General features: G+C 46.4%; 2 protein-coding genes across 4 annotated transcripts in view; one reads left to right on the top strand and one right to left on the bottom strand.

Moving 5' to 3' along the window:
* The first annotated feature begins 1,282 nt into the window (after positions 1 to 1,282).
* LYRM1 (LYR motif containing 1) lies at positions 1,283 to 12,297 on the top strand. Of its 3 annotated transcripts, none has more exons than XM_032231422.1 (4): positions 1,283 to 1,385; positions 7,698 to 7,856; positions 10,632 to 10,724; positions 11,962 to 12,297. In XM_032231422.1, exons 2-4 carry the CDS (start codon positions 7,698 to 7,700, stop codon positions 12,076 to 12,078), a joined length of 369 nt encoding a protein of 122 aa, XP_032087313.1. In that variant the 5' UTR covers positions 1,283 to 1,385; the 3' UTR covers positions 12,079 to 12,297. The 3 variants fall into 3 exon arrangements, with proteins under 3 accessions (XP_032087313.1, XP_032087312.1, XP_032087311.1); XM_032231421.1 differs by having other exon boundaries at positions 1,290 to 1,385; positions 7,656 to 7,842; positions 10,627 to 10,724; XM_032231420.1 differs by having other exon boundaries at positions 1,290 to 1,385; positions 7,656 to 7,856.
* Positions 12,298 to 13,234: 937 nt separating this feature from the next.
* The window catches only part of DNAH3 (dynein axonemal heavy chain 3), a 137,356-nt gene continuing 135,091 nt past the window's right edge, over positions 13,235 to 15,499 (bottom strand). Inside the window, exon 63 of the mRNA XM_032231008.1 lies at positions 13,235 to 13,588. Coding sequence (XP_032086899.1) covers positions 13,235 to 13,588 — 354 coding nt within the window. The remainder of the gene's footprint in view (positions 13,589 to 15,499) is intronic.

The following is a 15,499-nucleotide window of genomic DNA, read 5'->3' as shown; positions in this document are numbered from 1 at the left end:
TAGATTGACTGAGAAAGATATGTACAGAGAGAGGGGGGAGAGAAGATAGCTAGAGACTGAGAGAGATATGGAGAGAGAGAGAAAATAAAATAGATTAGATAAATAGATAGATAGACATAGATATAGAGACAGACATAAACAGATAGATGATAGACAGACGAGATAGATATATGACAGATATAGACAGATTGAGATAGACTGAGAAGAATATGTGCAGAGAGAGAGAGATAGCAGATATAGATAGATAGATAGATAGATAGATAGATAGATAGATAGATAGATAGATAGATAGATAGATAGAAAGAAAGAATTTAACACAGAGAGAGATATAAGATAGTCAGACACTTTTTAACTCCCAGGGTGACTGAGAGCCATCTGGTCACTCAATGGATTAATGCAGAAAAAGGCAGAATCCCATAACCCGGTTTTTAAAGCAGGCTGAAGGGACGCCCTTCTCTGCTTATGATGATGGGCTGGAACCGCTCCCAGGATGGCCCTAGAAAGTCCAGCGCTGGCCTAAAGCCAACCGCCTCGGCCTTGGGCACTTACCTCTCCCAGAGGCCGGGGGGGGGGGGAAGCGGGAGAAACACAGGGCAAGGGCAACATGACCGCAAGAGGGTCTCTCTCTCTCCCCCCTCGCCCCCCAAATGGCCCAGGACCCCCTCCCCCCACCTCCACACCAACCGAACTCACCTCAGCGGTCCTTTCCAGACAACCACGAAGCCATCACAAGCCCCAGGAGGGTCAGGAGAGTCTGCAAAGAGAGCCCATGGTGAGGAAGAGGGGGAGGAAAGCCCCCTCCCCAATTCCTGGGCCGTGTGAGGGGGGGGATACTCATATGTCTCACCGTTGGGTGGGGGTCCCTTCCATGTCCTGAGGGGAGGTTCCCCCCCTCAAGGTCTCTCCTGCTCCCTCAAAAAAAAAACCTCCCCTCAGAAGGAACCTTCCCCCCCCCCTCCTCAAAAGAGCCCCCTCCCTCCTCCTTCTCTCAGCTGGGGGCTCCCCAAAGGACCCCCCCTCACTCCTCCCAGAAAGGTGGCCGTTGCTGAGGGGAGAGAGAGAGAGGGAAGAAGGGGGGGAGGGGGGAATGGTGGCGAACGGGGCATTCGGTTGGCCCAACCCCGAGACCCGGACGGGAAGAGAGAGGGTCCAATTCGCTTACCCTCCTCTCCGCCACCAGCTCTCCTCAGCGACCAGAGCGCCCACTCGGGCTCAGCCTCCTGCATCACTTCCGGGGGGTGGGGCCTTCGCGGAGGGGGGAGGGAGTCAGCTGGCGGCGCGGTGACGTAGGACGCGCCTCCACGCCGCAGCGTCAGAGCGCTTTGAGGGCCGGCTTTGGGGGCGCCCTTCCCCTTCCCCCCCCCCCGCTTTCGTCGCCTGTGGAGGTGAGTGAGGGCGAATATTTATGTTGGGGGGCGAGGGGGGGGTGAAGTATACCCTCTGGGTCCCATATGGGTGGGTTTGTGTTGGGAGCAAAAGTGCAGGTGAATCCGAAAAGGGGAGAGGGGGGGGGGGGAGAGAGGAGCATGTGTTCCCAAAGACGAAGAAAACATCGCGAAAAGAGGAGGCACGGCACAGGTGACCCCCCCACCCCCGCATCTACATTGGTATCGCCCACACGGCTCTAAGTGGGACCATCAGAGCGAAGCAGCACATGCATTGGGGTATTTTTGCCCTCTCCCATAGGGGGCGCTACAGGGTGGCAAGATGGCGTCAGTGCTGTCAATGAAACCTGAACCAAACTAGGACTCATTGGTGTTGTGTGCCCCACCTGGAAGCATTCACGAGTTTCCTTAGAAATAATATTCTATTTTATTTTAGTAGGTAGGTGGATGGATGGGTGGGTGGGTAGATAGGCAGGCAGACAGACAGACATAAAGATGATAGAGATGAATGGATGGACAGACAGAGACAGAGGATATGGATGGATGGACGGACAGACAGATGATAGAGATGGATGGATGGATGGACAGACAGGCAGATGATAGAGATGGATGGATGGATGGACGGACAGACAGACAGAGACAGATGATAGAGATGGATGGATGGACGGACAGACAGATGATAGAGATGGGTGGACGGACAGACGGACAGACAGATGATAGAGATGGATGGATGGACAGACAGAGACAGATGATAGAGATGGATGGACAGGCGGACAGACAGACAGAGACAGATGATAGAGATGGATGGACAGACAGACAGAGATGATAGGGATGGGTGGACGGACAGACAGATGCTTTGCGTCTCATCCTGGAGGAGGAGCTTTAGAGCTGGGGGTGGGGCCTGAAGGCTAAGGGGTGGGGCTTCAGACTGCTGAAGGTCGAATCTAAATCCCTGGTAAATTAAGCAGGTTTTATTTTGTCATAAAATAAGATACAGGTTATATGTAAAAGAAAATTTGTATATTCTGCACTCTCCCACCCACCCAAATAATGGCAACTGTCACTGTAGGAAGAGACCCAATTCATCACATATGGTATAGTGACCATATGTCCTTGATTATAAAGGCCAGTTCTTTCTTTCGAAAAAACCTGCCCTTTAGATAGTATTTTTCAAAAACTCACTGATTTCCTTTATTTGGCACATTTAATTTCTCCCATTGGTACTGTTTAATGCACAGTCTTTCACGCTCATAGGAAAAACAGACATTGAGTTGCCTTTTTAAAATAAGTGTACAAACCTTTATTCAAATATACATTTTTGATTTGCTTGGCTCTTGAATTTTCCTTTGTGAAACAAAGTGATAAACATAAACATTTTTTTTTAATCCTTGCAAAGCTCCTTCAGATTTGCCCCTTTTTCAAGTTTGTTCTTTTAGGTTTTTTTCCAAGAAAATATGGCCATTGTGGAACCAAAACTGCAGAGCATGAGATTCTACAAGCATATAATGAAGCTTATTAATCTTCCAAGCTGCTACCAGATGCTGATAGGCAGCAGCCAGCCATTCATAGACAGACATCGTGTTAATCAATGCCTTAATGAAATTATACAAAAGCAGCAATTTAGACCCAGGAGTTTGAAAGGCATTGCATTCGAGATCCCACCCACGTGTTTGCCTCAAAAGATGGTCTAGACTTTGAAGAAACAGCCCACGTTCAAAGAACCCTATTGCTTGCTGTGGTTTTTCTGACTGCAACCCACAAACCACCAATAGTTGGTATAGTTCTTCAATGCGCTCAGTTGCCCTCAATCAAAGCCGTAGGTAGCAGGAAGGAACGGAGCATGAAATCACGAAACATGAACTCCACGAGGGGGGGAAAAAACCCTCTGGAGACAAATTGCTCAGTTTTACTCATTGTTTTTATTATTTGGCGACATCATAAATCCATCAGCACATCATGAATTTTATTGCTGGAGGCGGTTGCAAATCCAGTTTTGTTTGTTTTTAGTATCCCATATGGGGCATTGGATATAAATTGTTTTGTTTCTTTAAGAGAAACCCAGTCCAAATATCTCACCTACAGCAATTTGGAATTCCCCGGGGGCTTTTTTTCCCATCCCCCCCAAAAAAAACTTCATTTGTGTAAAGAAAAAAAGTGAAAACCTAGAGATTTCCTCTAAAGCTGGCTTGTAAGCCGAAAGATGAATAAGAAATTGTGGTGTTTTTTTTTTAATGTTGAGTGATGTATTTGGGGGCATCTCTTTGCCTCGACAGATGAGGGCAGTTTGGTTAACTAAAAGAGGAAACTAGGAAGGTTCAAGAGAAGATTTTTACGGTCCTGAAACTGGGGAAATCGATTTAAACTGATGCAAAATGAGATAGCTATCCTTAGTAGGGTGGGTGATGGCTGAGCAAAAAAATACAAACATACTTTTCAAGTAGACAGCAATTTGAAGTTACAACTGCCAAAACATATTTACATGAGTGAGATTCGAACCACTGAACACAATGGTTAGATATGGGAGATTCCATTCTATACACTACAGCGAGCGTCTCTGCATTCGCAGAGCAGCGGAGATAGAAAGACCTGGCTCACATCCTATTGGATTGTTGCTTGCATAACGGGATGAAGGATTGGTACCTTGGTCTATATACCAAATGAATGACCTATTGGGATCCCCGTATCAAAACAAAGTCTTTGAGTTTCTTCTTCAAGATCTGGCCTTCTAAAGAGCAGTCAGGGTTGATCTCCTCTAGGACTGACCAGTTGGATGGCCTTGTAGTCCTTCTTCTTTTGCCCTCCATCGTTCCCAGCATGAAGCACTTCTCCAGGGAGTCCTCCTTCCTTCTCATTAAATGGCCAAAGGATTTGAGTTTCCTCTTCAGGATCTGGACTTCTAAAAGCAGTCAGGGTAGATCTCCTCTAAGACTGACTGGTTGGATCGCTTTGCAGTCCTTCTTTTGCCCTCCATCGTTCCCAGCATAAGGCTCTTCTCCAGTCCTTCCTTCTCATTAGGTGTCCAAAGTCTTTGAGTTTCCTCTTCAGCATCTGGCCTTCTGAAGAGCAGTCAGGGTTGACTTCCTCTAAGGACTGACTGGTTAGATGGCCTTGCAGGGATTCGCAGGAGTCTTCTCCAGCACCTGAGTTCAAAGGCCTCCATTCTTTGGCGCTCAGCCTTCCTTATGGTCCAACCTTCACAGCCATCCATTGCAACTGGGAAAACCACAGCCTTGACTAGATGCCCTTTTGTTTTTAGGGATAAATCTGACCAAATGAGATTTCTTTTCTTCAGCTAAATGCACCACCCCATTAAAAACACACACACAGACACACACAACCATCTGTCACCTTTCCCAGCTGTAGAACAATTGAGGGTCATTACTTCAGCTAAATGTTATCATTTAGTTCCAAAGACAACAAAATGGGGTTGCATTTTCAAACGGAGTCATTTAAGCAGACATGAAGATTGGGCACCTGGTTAATTTCTCTGCCAGCTTGGCAGTGTAATTCTTCTGTGCAGGATTTAGGAGGGCTCAAGAGATCCTTGGTGGTGGGAAGGGCTCTCTTTGTTAAACCCAGCTTAGATGGCTCCTCTGACTTTAAGATGCTTTTTGCAGGAAAAGGGACAATAAATGTTATTTCTTTCCTTATTAAGTTTGCTGGGAGAACTGCATTTGCAGTTCATCCATTGTTAAAAGAACAAAACTCCAATGCTGGTTGGTTTTTCACAATAAACTATAGTGTGCTTTATTGGCCTTAGCTTAATAACATTACACATATAAATATGATTATAAATATGATATAAAGACAGATAGACAGGCAAACTGCCCTGTCTGATACATAGATAATAGAAAGAGAGAAGAAAGAGAAGAGAAGAGAGAGAATGTGAATGTGCTTTATTGACCTTAGCTTAATAACGCATTACACATATAAATACGATTATAAATATGATAGACAGATAGGCAAACTGCCCTGTCTGATACATAGATATAGAAAGAGAGAGGAATGAGAGAGAGAAGAGAGAGAGAATAAGAATGTGCTTTAGTGGCCCTAGCTTAATAACTTATTACACACACACACACACACACACACACACACACACACACATAAATAGGATAGATAGAAAAACAGATAGATGGGTGATTGAGCTGATACATAGATATAGAAAGAGAGAAGAAAGAGAGAGAGAAGAGAGAGAGAATGAGAATGTGCTTTAGTGGCCTTAGCTTAATAACTTATTACACATATAAATATAAATATCTTTATAAATAGGATAGAAAGACAGATAGATGGGCAGACTGAGCTGATACATAGATATAGAAAGAGAGAAGAATGAGAGAAAGAGAGAGAAGGGTGTAGATGATAGAGAAGTAGAGAGACAGACCGACAGACAGATTGATCCATCTTCTGTGTCTTGAGCCAAATACAATTTATTTACTAAGCCAGTGTTAAAACATGATTTAGCATATGACCCAGTGAAACCTTTGCCAACCCTTCCCGAACAGGCCGTCAATAATTCTCCTTGAGAACACTAAGAAAGAGAGCATTGTGCTCTTCGGGTGCAGAACTGAAATCATGAACAACGAAACCACAATATTTCGTTTACAAGGATGCTTTGCCGCGGCTGAGCTCAGCAGTCCTGGACAACAGACGTTGCTTTTGTCCGCCGGGGGGAAAAAAAAAAAGATGGATTTGTCCGGCATTTTCGCGTGAGGCTTGCTTTCTGCGTGCGTCTGGAATAGTTTGGACTCGCCGCGTCTTGAGTGCAAGCGGAAAGAAGGTTTAAGCATTGGCATCTAACAAGATGTTGTCCGCCATAGTTTTCACCATCAATTCTCACAATCCCTCCAAGGGGTGGCGGAAGCAGATAACAGATAGTCCTCAACTCACGACTACAATTGAGCCCCAAATTTCCATCGCTAAGCAAAACAGTTAAGTGAGCCTTGGTGGCGCAGTGGTCAGAGTGCGTTACTGCAGGCTACTTCTGCTGACTGCCGGCTGACTGCAATTTGGCAGTTCGAATCTCACCAGGCTCAAGGTTGACTCAGCCTTCTGTCCTTCCAAGGTGGGTAAAATGAGGACCCGGATTGTTGGGGGCAAGAGAGGCCGACTCTGTAAAACGCTTAAAGAGGGCTGGAAAGCACTGTAAAGCGGTCTATAAGTCTAGGTACTATTCCTATTGTTAAGTGAATTTGCAGCATTCCCTTGGTCACATGATCAAAATATGGAAGCTTGGCAACTGCCTCATATTTATGACGGTTGCAGTGTCCCAGAATCATGCGATCCCATTTTGCGACCTTCTGACAAGCCAAGTCAATGGGGAAACCAGATTCACTGAACAACCGGGTTACTAGCTTCACAACTGCAGTGATTCACTTAACAACTGTGGCAAGGAAGGTTATAAAATAGGGCAAAACTCACTTAACTATCTTACTTAGCAACAGAAATTGTGGCCTCAATGGTGGTCGTAAGTTGAGGACTACCTGTTTTGAAGTTTTGCATTGATACATAGTTGAATTCTGTGCAGATCACTCTCTTCAACTCTGTAGTTATTAGATAAAGGGAAAGGTTCCCCTCGCACATATGTGGTAGTCGTTCCCGACTCTAGGGGGTGGTCCTCATCTCCGTTTCAAAGCCGAAGAGCCAGCGCTGTCCGAAGACGTCTCCGTGGTCATGTGGCCGACATGACTCAACCCCACAGGCCCACGGAACGCTGTTCCCTTCCCTCTAAAGGTGGCTCCTATTTTTCTACTTGCATTTTTTACATGCTTTCGAACTGCGAGGTTGGCAGAAGCTGGGACAGGTAACAGGAGCTCACTCCGTTACACGGCGCTAGTGATTCGAACCGCCAAACTGCCGACTTTTCTGATCCACAAGCTCAGCGTCTTAGTCACTGAGCCACCACATCCCTTTTCTGTGGTTATTGTAATTGGGTTTTTCCCCCCATTTTTTCTTGTTCCACTTCTCAACATCCTGCTTTTGATTCTTGTGGCACATTTATCTTTAAGGAAGGACTAGGCATATTTTCACGTATGCTGATATCAGCCGGGTAGTTTCTTGCCTTAAATCTAGCACATGTAAAAGTAGCTATTATCCACATTTGGCAGATAATTATAGCTTTCGGGGGTGGAGGGGGGTGGTGTTTCCCCTCCATTTTTGCCGGTTCTTTCCAAGTTCACGGATGGAGCCAAGAAACATATTTGAAAACTGATTGAGCAGAACGTGAAAATATCCATCTGTTTTGAAAGCCTTTTTGGTTTTTTTTCACAGCCCCAAATGCTCACCCAGGAATATCCTCTCTCCTTTCTCCAGATGACACCAGTCACTCGTCAAGAAGTCCTTGGCCTTTACCGCAAAATATTCCGAATAGCCAAAACGTGGCGGTCGGCAACTGGACAGATGAAAGAGACGGAGAAAGAAAAACAGTATATTGTCAGCGAAGCTAAAACCTTGTTTTGTAAGAATCGAGCTGTGAGTTAGCATTTGATCTGGAGGGTTTTTGTTTTTTTTTAAAAAATCAATGGGATTTGGGGTGAGCATCCAGGGAGGTGAGAAGGAGTGGTGTGGTGGCCTAGGGGTGGAGCTCTCGCCTCACAATCAGGAGGCTGTGAGTTCGATCCCAGGTAGAGCCGTGGTGGCGCAGGCGGTTAGAGTGCAGTACTGCAGGCTGCTTCTGCTGACTGCCGGCTGCCTGCAATTTGCCAGTTCCAATCTCACCAGGCTCCAGGTTGACTCAGCCTTCCGTCCTTCCGAGGTGGGTAAAATGAGGACTCAGATTGTTGGGTTAAGAGGCTGACTCTGTAAACTGCCTAGAGAGGGCTGTAAACGCACTGTGAAGCGGTATATAAGTCTAAGTGCTATTGCTACTGCTCTTTTCCTTCCTTCCTTCCTTCCTTCCTTCCTTCCTTCCTTCCTTCCCAGTAGTTAGAATGCAATATTCTAACTTCCCAGTAGTTAGAATGCAATATTGCAGGCTAACTCTGCCGATTGCCAGCAGTTTGATCCTGACTGGCTCAAGGTGGACTCAGCTTTCCATCCTGCCGAGGTGGGTAAAACGAGGACCCAGATTGTTGTGGGCAAATAGGCTGACTCTATAAACCGCTTAGAGAGGGCTGTAAAAGCATGTGAAGCAGTATATAAGTCTGCTATTGCTTGGGAAGGAAGGAAAGAAGGAAGCCTTGATGGTACAGTGGTTCAAATACAGAATTTCAAGCTGACTCTGCCCACTGCCAGGAGTTCGATCCTGACTGACTCATGGTTGACTCAGCCTCCCATCCTTCCGAGGTCGGTTAAATGAGGACTCAGATTTTTGGGGGAGCAATAGGCTGACACCATAAACCTCTTAGAGAGAGCTGTAAAGCCCTGTAAAGTGGTATATAAGTCTAAGCGCTATTGCTAGAGGTGGATATTTCTCTCTCTGGGCACAATGAGAATATATCTGCTGAACAAAACTCCGTATTGGTGTCAAGAAGGGCATCCGGCTATTCAGATACTCTGCTAGCTCCATTCAGCTGCCCAGACTCTCCCCCCCCCAGCAAGGGATTATGGGGGTCGTTAAGTGAAGATGATGATGATTCAATTTCACTGCATTTAAGTACAATGGCAATAAAGATTATACTATTATCCAGGGAGGTGAGAAAATTCCTTTCTCTCATTTGGTCCTGTTTCCTGAGTGCCAAATGCTCCTTTTTGGGGGACACTTGACTTTTTCAGTTTTCAGCAGGGCTGAAAGAGCCAAAGATCCAGCTTTCTGTTCATGGAAGGCTGGAGAAGAAGAGGAGGCTCTGGAAGGATATCTTAAGACGCTTCTCTTGGTGGAAAGAGTGGCAGCGAGAATATCAACTGCCACCTTTTTGAAGGATCAGGTCACGTCAGACTCTGGTGGCTGCATTGGTGACTAACCCCAGCACAATGCAAAGGGCTGACTTTAACCGCTGAGGCCCTCAATAGCCACAGCCCTGCCTCCTTGTGTGGCTCAAACATTGCACTAAGCCGCGGTAAGCTTATATATGGTGCGCTGAAGGCCATCGTCTCAGAGCCATCAAGATTCAAAGAAAAGAGGGCGATAAACTATCAGCCATCAGCTCCTGGGTTATCACTGAAAAGACCTTCCGATTTTGCAGGGTCAAAAAAATAAAAGATATGAGGGAAGGTTCCATCTTGATGTAATTGGAGGTAGTTCGGTTGCAGGTAGGAAATAGTTCAGTGGCCGGAATTCTTTAACGTCCCACCACCATTGTCTTCTTCTCAATAAATTTAGCAAAAGCCCGTGAAGATCATCCTTGGAAAAGGGTTTATGTCTGATTAAGGCAGGAGTTATTTGTAGCTAGCTAGCTAGCTTTCTTTTCCTTCCTTCTTGCTTTCTCATTCACTATTGATATTCTTCCTCCCTCTCCTTCCTTCCTCTCTTTCACTATCAATATTCTTCCTCCCTCCCTTCCTTTCCTCTCATTTACTCATTCTTTCTCCTTCCTTTCCCTCCTTCCTCCCTCCCTCCCTTCCTCTCTTTCACTATCAATATTCTTCCTCCCTCCCTTCTTTTCTTCTCATTCACTCTCATTATTCTTTCTCCCTCTCTTTCCTTCCTTCCTTCCTCCCTTCCCCCCTTCCCTTCCTTCTTCTCTTTCACTATCAATATTCTTCCCTCCTCTCTCCCTTCGTTCCTTTCCTCTCATTCATTCTCATTAGTCCTTCTCCTTCTCTTTCCTTCCTCCTTTCCTTCTCTTTCGCTATCAATCTTTCCTTCCTTCCTTCTTCCTTCCTCTCTCTCATTCACTATCAATATTCTTCCTCCCTCTCCCTTCCTTCTTTTCCTCTCATTCACTCTCATTATTCTTTCTCCTTCTCTTTCCTTCCTTCCTCCCTTCCCTTCCTTCTTCTCTTTCACTATCAATATTCTTCCATCCACCCTCCCTTCGTTCCTTTCCTCTCATTCACTCTCATTATTCTTTCTCCTTCTCTTTCCTCCCTCCCTTCTCTTTCACTATCAATATCTTTCCTTCTTCCTTCCTCTCTCTCTCTCATTCACTATCAATATTCTTCCTCCCTCTCCCTTCCTTCTGTCCATCCATCCATCCTTCCAGGAAAATCAAGGTCTTTCCTTTGCACGTCTTGGGGGGGACAGGGGTGGAATTCGCAAGGTAATTTGGGGGGGGGGAGTTTTAACTTACCTGTTTGTTCTTTAGAACCGCTGCACTTTCTGTTCTAACTTTCCTTTTCTTTTTTCTGTACTGTTTGCAAGACCAGCTAACAGATCCTGAGCTGATTAAACAGTGTGTGGAAGAGTGCAAGGCGAGGATAGAGATGGGACTTCATTATCACAACCCGTATCCAAGGCCTGTAAGTAGGAATCACTCTTTGATAAGAATCTTATTAATTCTCAGTCCGGAGCAGTGGTGGGATTCAAAAAATTTTACTACCGGTTCTGTGGGCGTGGCATGGCATGGCTTGGTGGGCATGGCAAGGCAAGGATACTGTAAAATCCCCAGCTTTGTTCCCCTGTGCAGGGCAACAGAAGAAGACCCAGCTGATCAGCTGGGACTAGGGAGGCAGAGAATAGGTGGGGGCGGGGCCAGCCAGAGGTGGTATTGGTTGTTCTCTGAACTACTCAAAATTTCCACTACTGGTTCGCCGGAACTGGTCAGAACTGGCTGAATTCCACCTGTGGCTCGAGATTCTGTCTTGACAATAGTTTGCAGAGATACTGTCAGTCCTTGATTTTTGCAATCCTTTCTTTAGTAACTGTTCGAAGTCACCATGGTACTTCGAAAAGTGACCGGTCCTCGCATTTATGACCATTGCAGTATCCCAACAGTCCCATGATCAAAAAAAACAGGCACGTGGCCACCAGCATGTATGCAGTTGGTTGCAGTCCCCTGGGATCAGGTGACCACCATTGTTGCTTTCCCAGCTGACTTTTGGCAGGATGACTCACTTAACAACCGCATGATTCACCTAACGGAAGCAATTCACTTAACTGTGGCCAAAAAAGGAGCAACTCACAGGTCCTAAAAATGGATGCAAGTCAGCCTCTTGCCCCCAACAATCTGGGTCCTCATTTTACCCATCTTGGAAGGATGAAAGGCTGAGTCAACTTTGAGTCACAATTGAACTGCTGACAGTGGGCAGTCAGCAGAATTAGCTTCAGTGCTGCATTCCGACCAGTGTGCCACCATTTTAACAAGTCTGCCCACTGTCAGGAGTTTGATCCTGACCAACTCAAGGTTGACTCAGCCTTCCATCCTTCCAAGGTGGTAAAATGAGGACCCAGATTGTTGGGGGCAATAGGCTGACTCTGTAAACCGCTTAGAGAGGGCTGTAAAAGCACTGTGAAGTGGTATATAAGACTTAAGTGCTCTTTCTATTGTTACCTCGCTTTTTCCATAACTATTATTTTTCTTTTTCCTTTCTTACTGTCCTGTTACTTTGCTTTAGCTTTTACCTTCTTGTTTAAAATGAAAGTTTCATTGGAAAAAAATAAACAAGAGAGATGAATGATTAAGCATGGTATCTGAATAAGGCCTGGATGTTTTTCAGTCTTTTCTTAAACAAGTTTTCTTTTCTTCTGACTGTACAGATTCATTTGCCACCCATGGGCCTCGCTCAGCCACAAGCCCGGGCATTTCGACACCAGGAAAAGCTAAGGAAAATCTCTAAACCAATTTATTTGAAATCTCACGATGAAATTTCATAGTCCCTGATCCAGCCAGAGGTTGACATCGTCTTAAGACTACCGGACTGATGCACCCGGCATGACTACCGGTGAAAATGAGATTGGTACGGTTACCACCAGGTGATTTTTTTTTCCTCCCCAAAGGTCGAGAATCCACTTGGTCCCAAAGAGAGATGAGAAGGAGGAGCTAAATCTCCCTTGTGTGAAAAGAAAGAAGCATTGTGAGGAAATAAATAAAAAAATGTGATTTAAAAAAAAAAATCCAAGGTCTGATCAATCTTGTGTTCTACTTGGGCACATATCCTCAGGGGTTATTGATTTTCCGACAGTCTGCCCACTTAATGACCGAATTCTCTTTCAAACTTACAACTTGTCCCCCCCAAAGATACAGGTAGTCCTTGACTTAACAACCACAACGGGTTCGCTTCGCGCAGGTACACATTGCATTTGAAATCAGCACTCAATCTTACCTTTTCCTGCAGCTCCGGTGAGTAAAACAGCTGAGAGATAGCAATCCATTCTGCCACACCGATCAGCTGGGCTTCGAACAAAGGAAATATAGGACGGAATAGAACAGGAGTGGATGGGCAGAACCAGTGGTGGGTTCTGTATCCTGTTGCAACTGATATGGTGCAACGGGCCCCAGTGTTTCCCACATGTATGCTCTCAGCATGTATGCAGTGCACGCATCCGTCCTTACCTCTTGCGACGCCTCTGCAACGCTCCAGCTACTTGGCGGAGTGTCATGCAGGCACCGTGTAAGAGCTCAAATACAATTAAGGAGGATGGGTGGGCAGGTGGGACCTCCGGAGCACCCCACCGGAACGGTACCCGGTGCTCCCAGCACGCACTGGTACACCCGTACCGGGACGCACCGCCTGCAACCCACCACCGGGTGGGACCAACTGATCACTGGAACTATCGGTTTGCCCAAACCGGTCCGAACCGGCTTGAGTCCCACCATTGTATCTGACTCAACTTTCACTCGTCAAATCTGCATCGCGAGCCAGAGCTACGCTTGACTTCTCCATTCCCCAACTCTGCAATTCTTGCAGCCAGAGGGCAAACTCAGAAAGATAAGAGGTCTTTTAAGACTGCCAGCGAGGGCCAAGGTCAAAACTTACATCTTTTAATGGGAAGCTGCGGGAATACATACATCTGTTTTTGTATGTACAGTTCAGTCGTCTAACTGGCAAAGGGCTGCCACGCCCCGGTTGATCCAGTGCTTCTGGGGAAGGTCGGAAGGGAGTTCGATGGAGAGGACGTAGTTGGTGGAGTGTCCGGTGGTGGACAAGGTGCCTCTCCGGGCGCTGGTTTTGTAGACGGGGCACAAGTAGATCCGCTCGTGCAAAAACTTGGCACTCTCTCCGGGTTTCAGCCAAATGATGGGCAGGACATCGTAAAGGATTTTGGGGAAGGAGTCGCCGATCTGCATGGTCTCCCTGTCCCACCGGGCTCCTTCCAGAAAGAGGCCCTTGACGTAGGCGCCGTCTTCGGGCAGCTGCTTCATGGTGTGCTCCTGACTCGTCACCTGTGAGGAGGAGGAGACGGGACGAGAAGGAAGAAATAACATGTCAGCCGACGTTCCTGGTTTCGAAGGAAGTGGGCGATGGGGGTTCTTAGGCTGCACTAAGCATTGGCTTTGCTGCCTGTGTTAAAGGCTGTCCCTGGGATTGGTAAACGAGGGTTACAGCTCTGGGCATCAGCTTTCAGAGTGTTGTGGCCCGCCAACACAGCTGGCAGCAGATTCTGACAGTGAGGAGGTTGGGGAGGAAGACGGGCCAGTCCTGGAGTCTGGGGAAGGTTCTGATGAGGGCTCTGTGTCAGAGGCAGAGAGGGGGCCAGGGCCATATGCCAGTTATCAGCTGCCTTTGGAGTCGGATATTAGTGGAGCAGAAGAACAGCTGGAGCCTGTTCCCAGTGTGCGCATGTGCAGAGTTGCCAGATGAAGGAACAGCTAAAGAACAGGGGTCGACTTGGGAGTAAGACCACAGGCGGACGATGAATGGCCCCTCCCAGAGGAAATAAAAGAGGAGCGAAAGGGGAGTGGAGTTTGCAGGAGACAATTAGTTCAATTCATTAGGTTGAAGATCTGTTCCTGGCTTCTTGCCAAGTAAATTGCTGCTACAGCGTGGAGTTTGGAAGATTATCGACCTGGCAGTTCTTCAAACCTGATAAAGGTCTGTAGTTGTGAAACTTCATGAAAGACTGCTGGCCTGAGAGGAATTCCCTTTAACCTAAATAAAAGGTTTTTTTTAATCAGGACAAGGAGTATTCTTCCTTATCTTGGGAAGCCCTGGTCAGAACACAGAGGGCCAAGAGAGTGGGTGCGGGTCTCACTAAGGGGAGGGGAGGGCATAGTGTTCCAGAGGGCAGGGACTGGGTCAGAAAAAGTTCTTGATGGAGGAGAATATTTGTAGTTCAGGATTGAACCGTGGGGTCCTTGGTGGTCTCTGATCTTGGTTGTTTCCTGATAGATATTTTATTACTCAACTAGATAACATCATCAGTGCTAGAAGGGGGTGGGGTTTTCAGAGGAGGAGAAGGAGGACTGGGAAGTCCTTGGTGCTCTCTGAGCTTGGTTGTTTCTTGCAGACATTTTGTGACCCAACTAGGTAACATCATCAGTGCTAGGAAGGAGTGGGGTTGGCTAAAGAGAGGTGATTATGTTACTTAGTTGGGTAATGATACATCTGCCAGGAAACAACCAATCCCAGAGAGCAAGGATCCCACAGTCCTCCTCCTCCATCATACCACAATCCCACCTGCTTCAAACACTGATGATGTCACCTAGTTGGGCCCCGAAACGTCTTCAAGAAAGCAACCAACTCAGAGAGCACCAAGGACCCCCTTGGAAAGGCTCTTCTCCCAAACCTTGCCAGCTGAAATTCCTTGAAATTCCAACAGAATACCCCTTTTGCCAGCCTGTGGGGCAAACCAATGCCATCATGAAAATTTTCTCCAATGAAACTAAGCTACTCCCCCTCCCTTTTCCAAATAAACTCCGATATCTCCATCTGCTCATTATATTTCCAGCTGCAATACTCTCTGGACCTATTTATTTTGAACTCTTTTTGGTACCTTTTCCTGTTCTGAGAGCAGGAGTTCTCTGAGCCTTTTCTCTTCCCTTTTTTCTCCCCGGCGTTAATAAAGGCCGCCCATTATTTAATATTTGGTGCATTATTATCTCCCAACATGGAGGGATCAATTAAGTCAGAACGAGGGCCACGCTGTTTTCTAGCCTTCAACAACTCTGAGTGAACTCGAGAACCCGGCTTCAGAAATTAATATTTCAGGAAAGGAAACATTTCTTTCCCACCATCCACATTTTATAGCAGAGATGCTTTGTTGCTGCCTGATACCAAGTTAGTTCTGATGAGTATATGGATGAGGTCTAGAAATCAAAAGGAGGAGAGGGAGGGAAGGAGGAAGGAAGGAATTA

This window comes from Thamnophis elegans, chromosome 14 (assembly GCF_009769535.1).
Source record: "Thamnophis elegans isolate rThaEle1 chromosome 14, rThaEle1.pri, whole genome shotgun sequence".
In the NCBI taxonomy this organism is placed as follows: Eukaryota; Metazoa; Chordata; class Lepidosauria; order Squamata; family Colubridae; genus Thamnophis; species Thamnophis elegans.
Note: the sequence above shows the minus strand (reverse complement) of the source record. Positions and strands in the feature narration are given on the sequence as shown.

Coding starts and splice junctions, on each gene's coding strand:
- LYRM1 (XM_032231420.1), top strand. CDS start 7,662: ATGCTCACCCAGGAATATCCTCTCTCCTTTCTCCAGATGACACCAGTC. Junction 7,857..10,631: donor TGTTTTGTAAGAATCGAGCT/GTGAGTTAGCAT, acceptor TTGCAAGACCAG/CTAACAGATCCTGAGCTGAT. Junction 10,725..11,961: donor ACAACCCGTATCCAAGGCCT/GTAAGTAGGAAT, acceptor CTGACTGTACAG/ATTCATTTGCCACCCATGGG.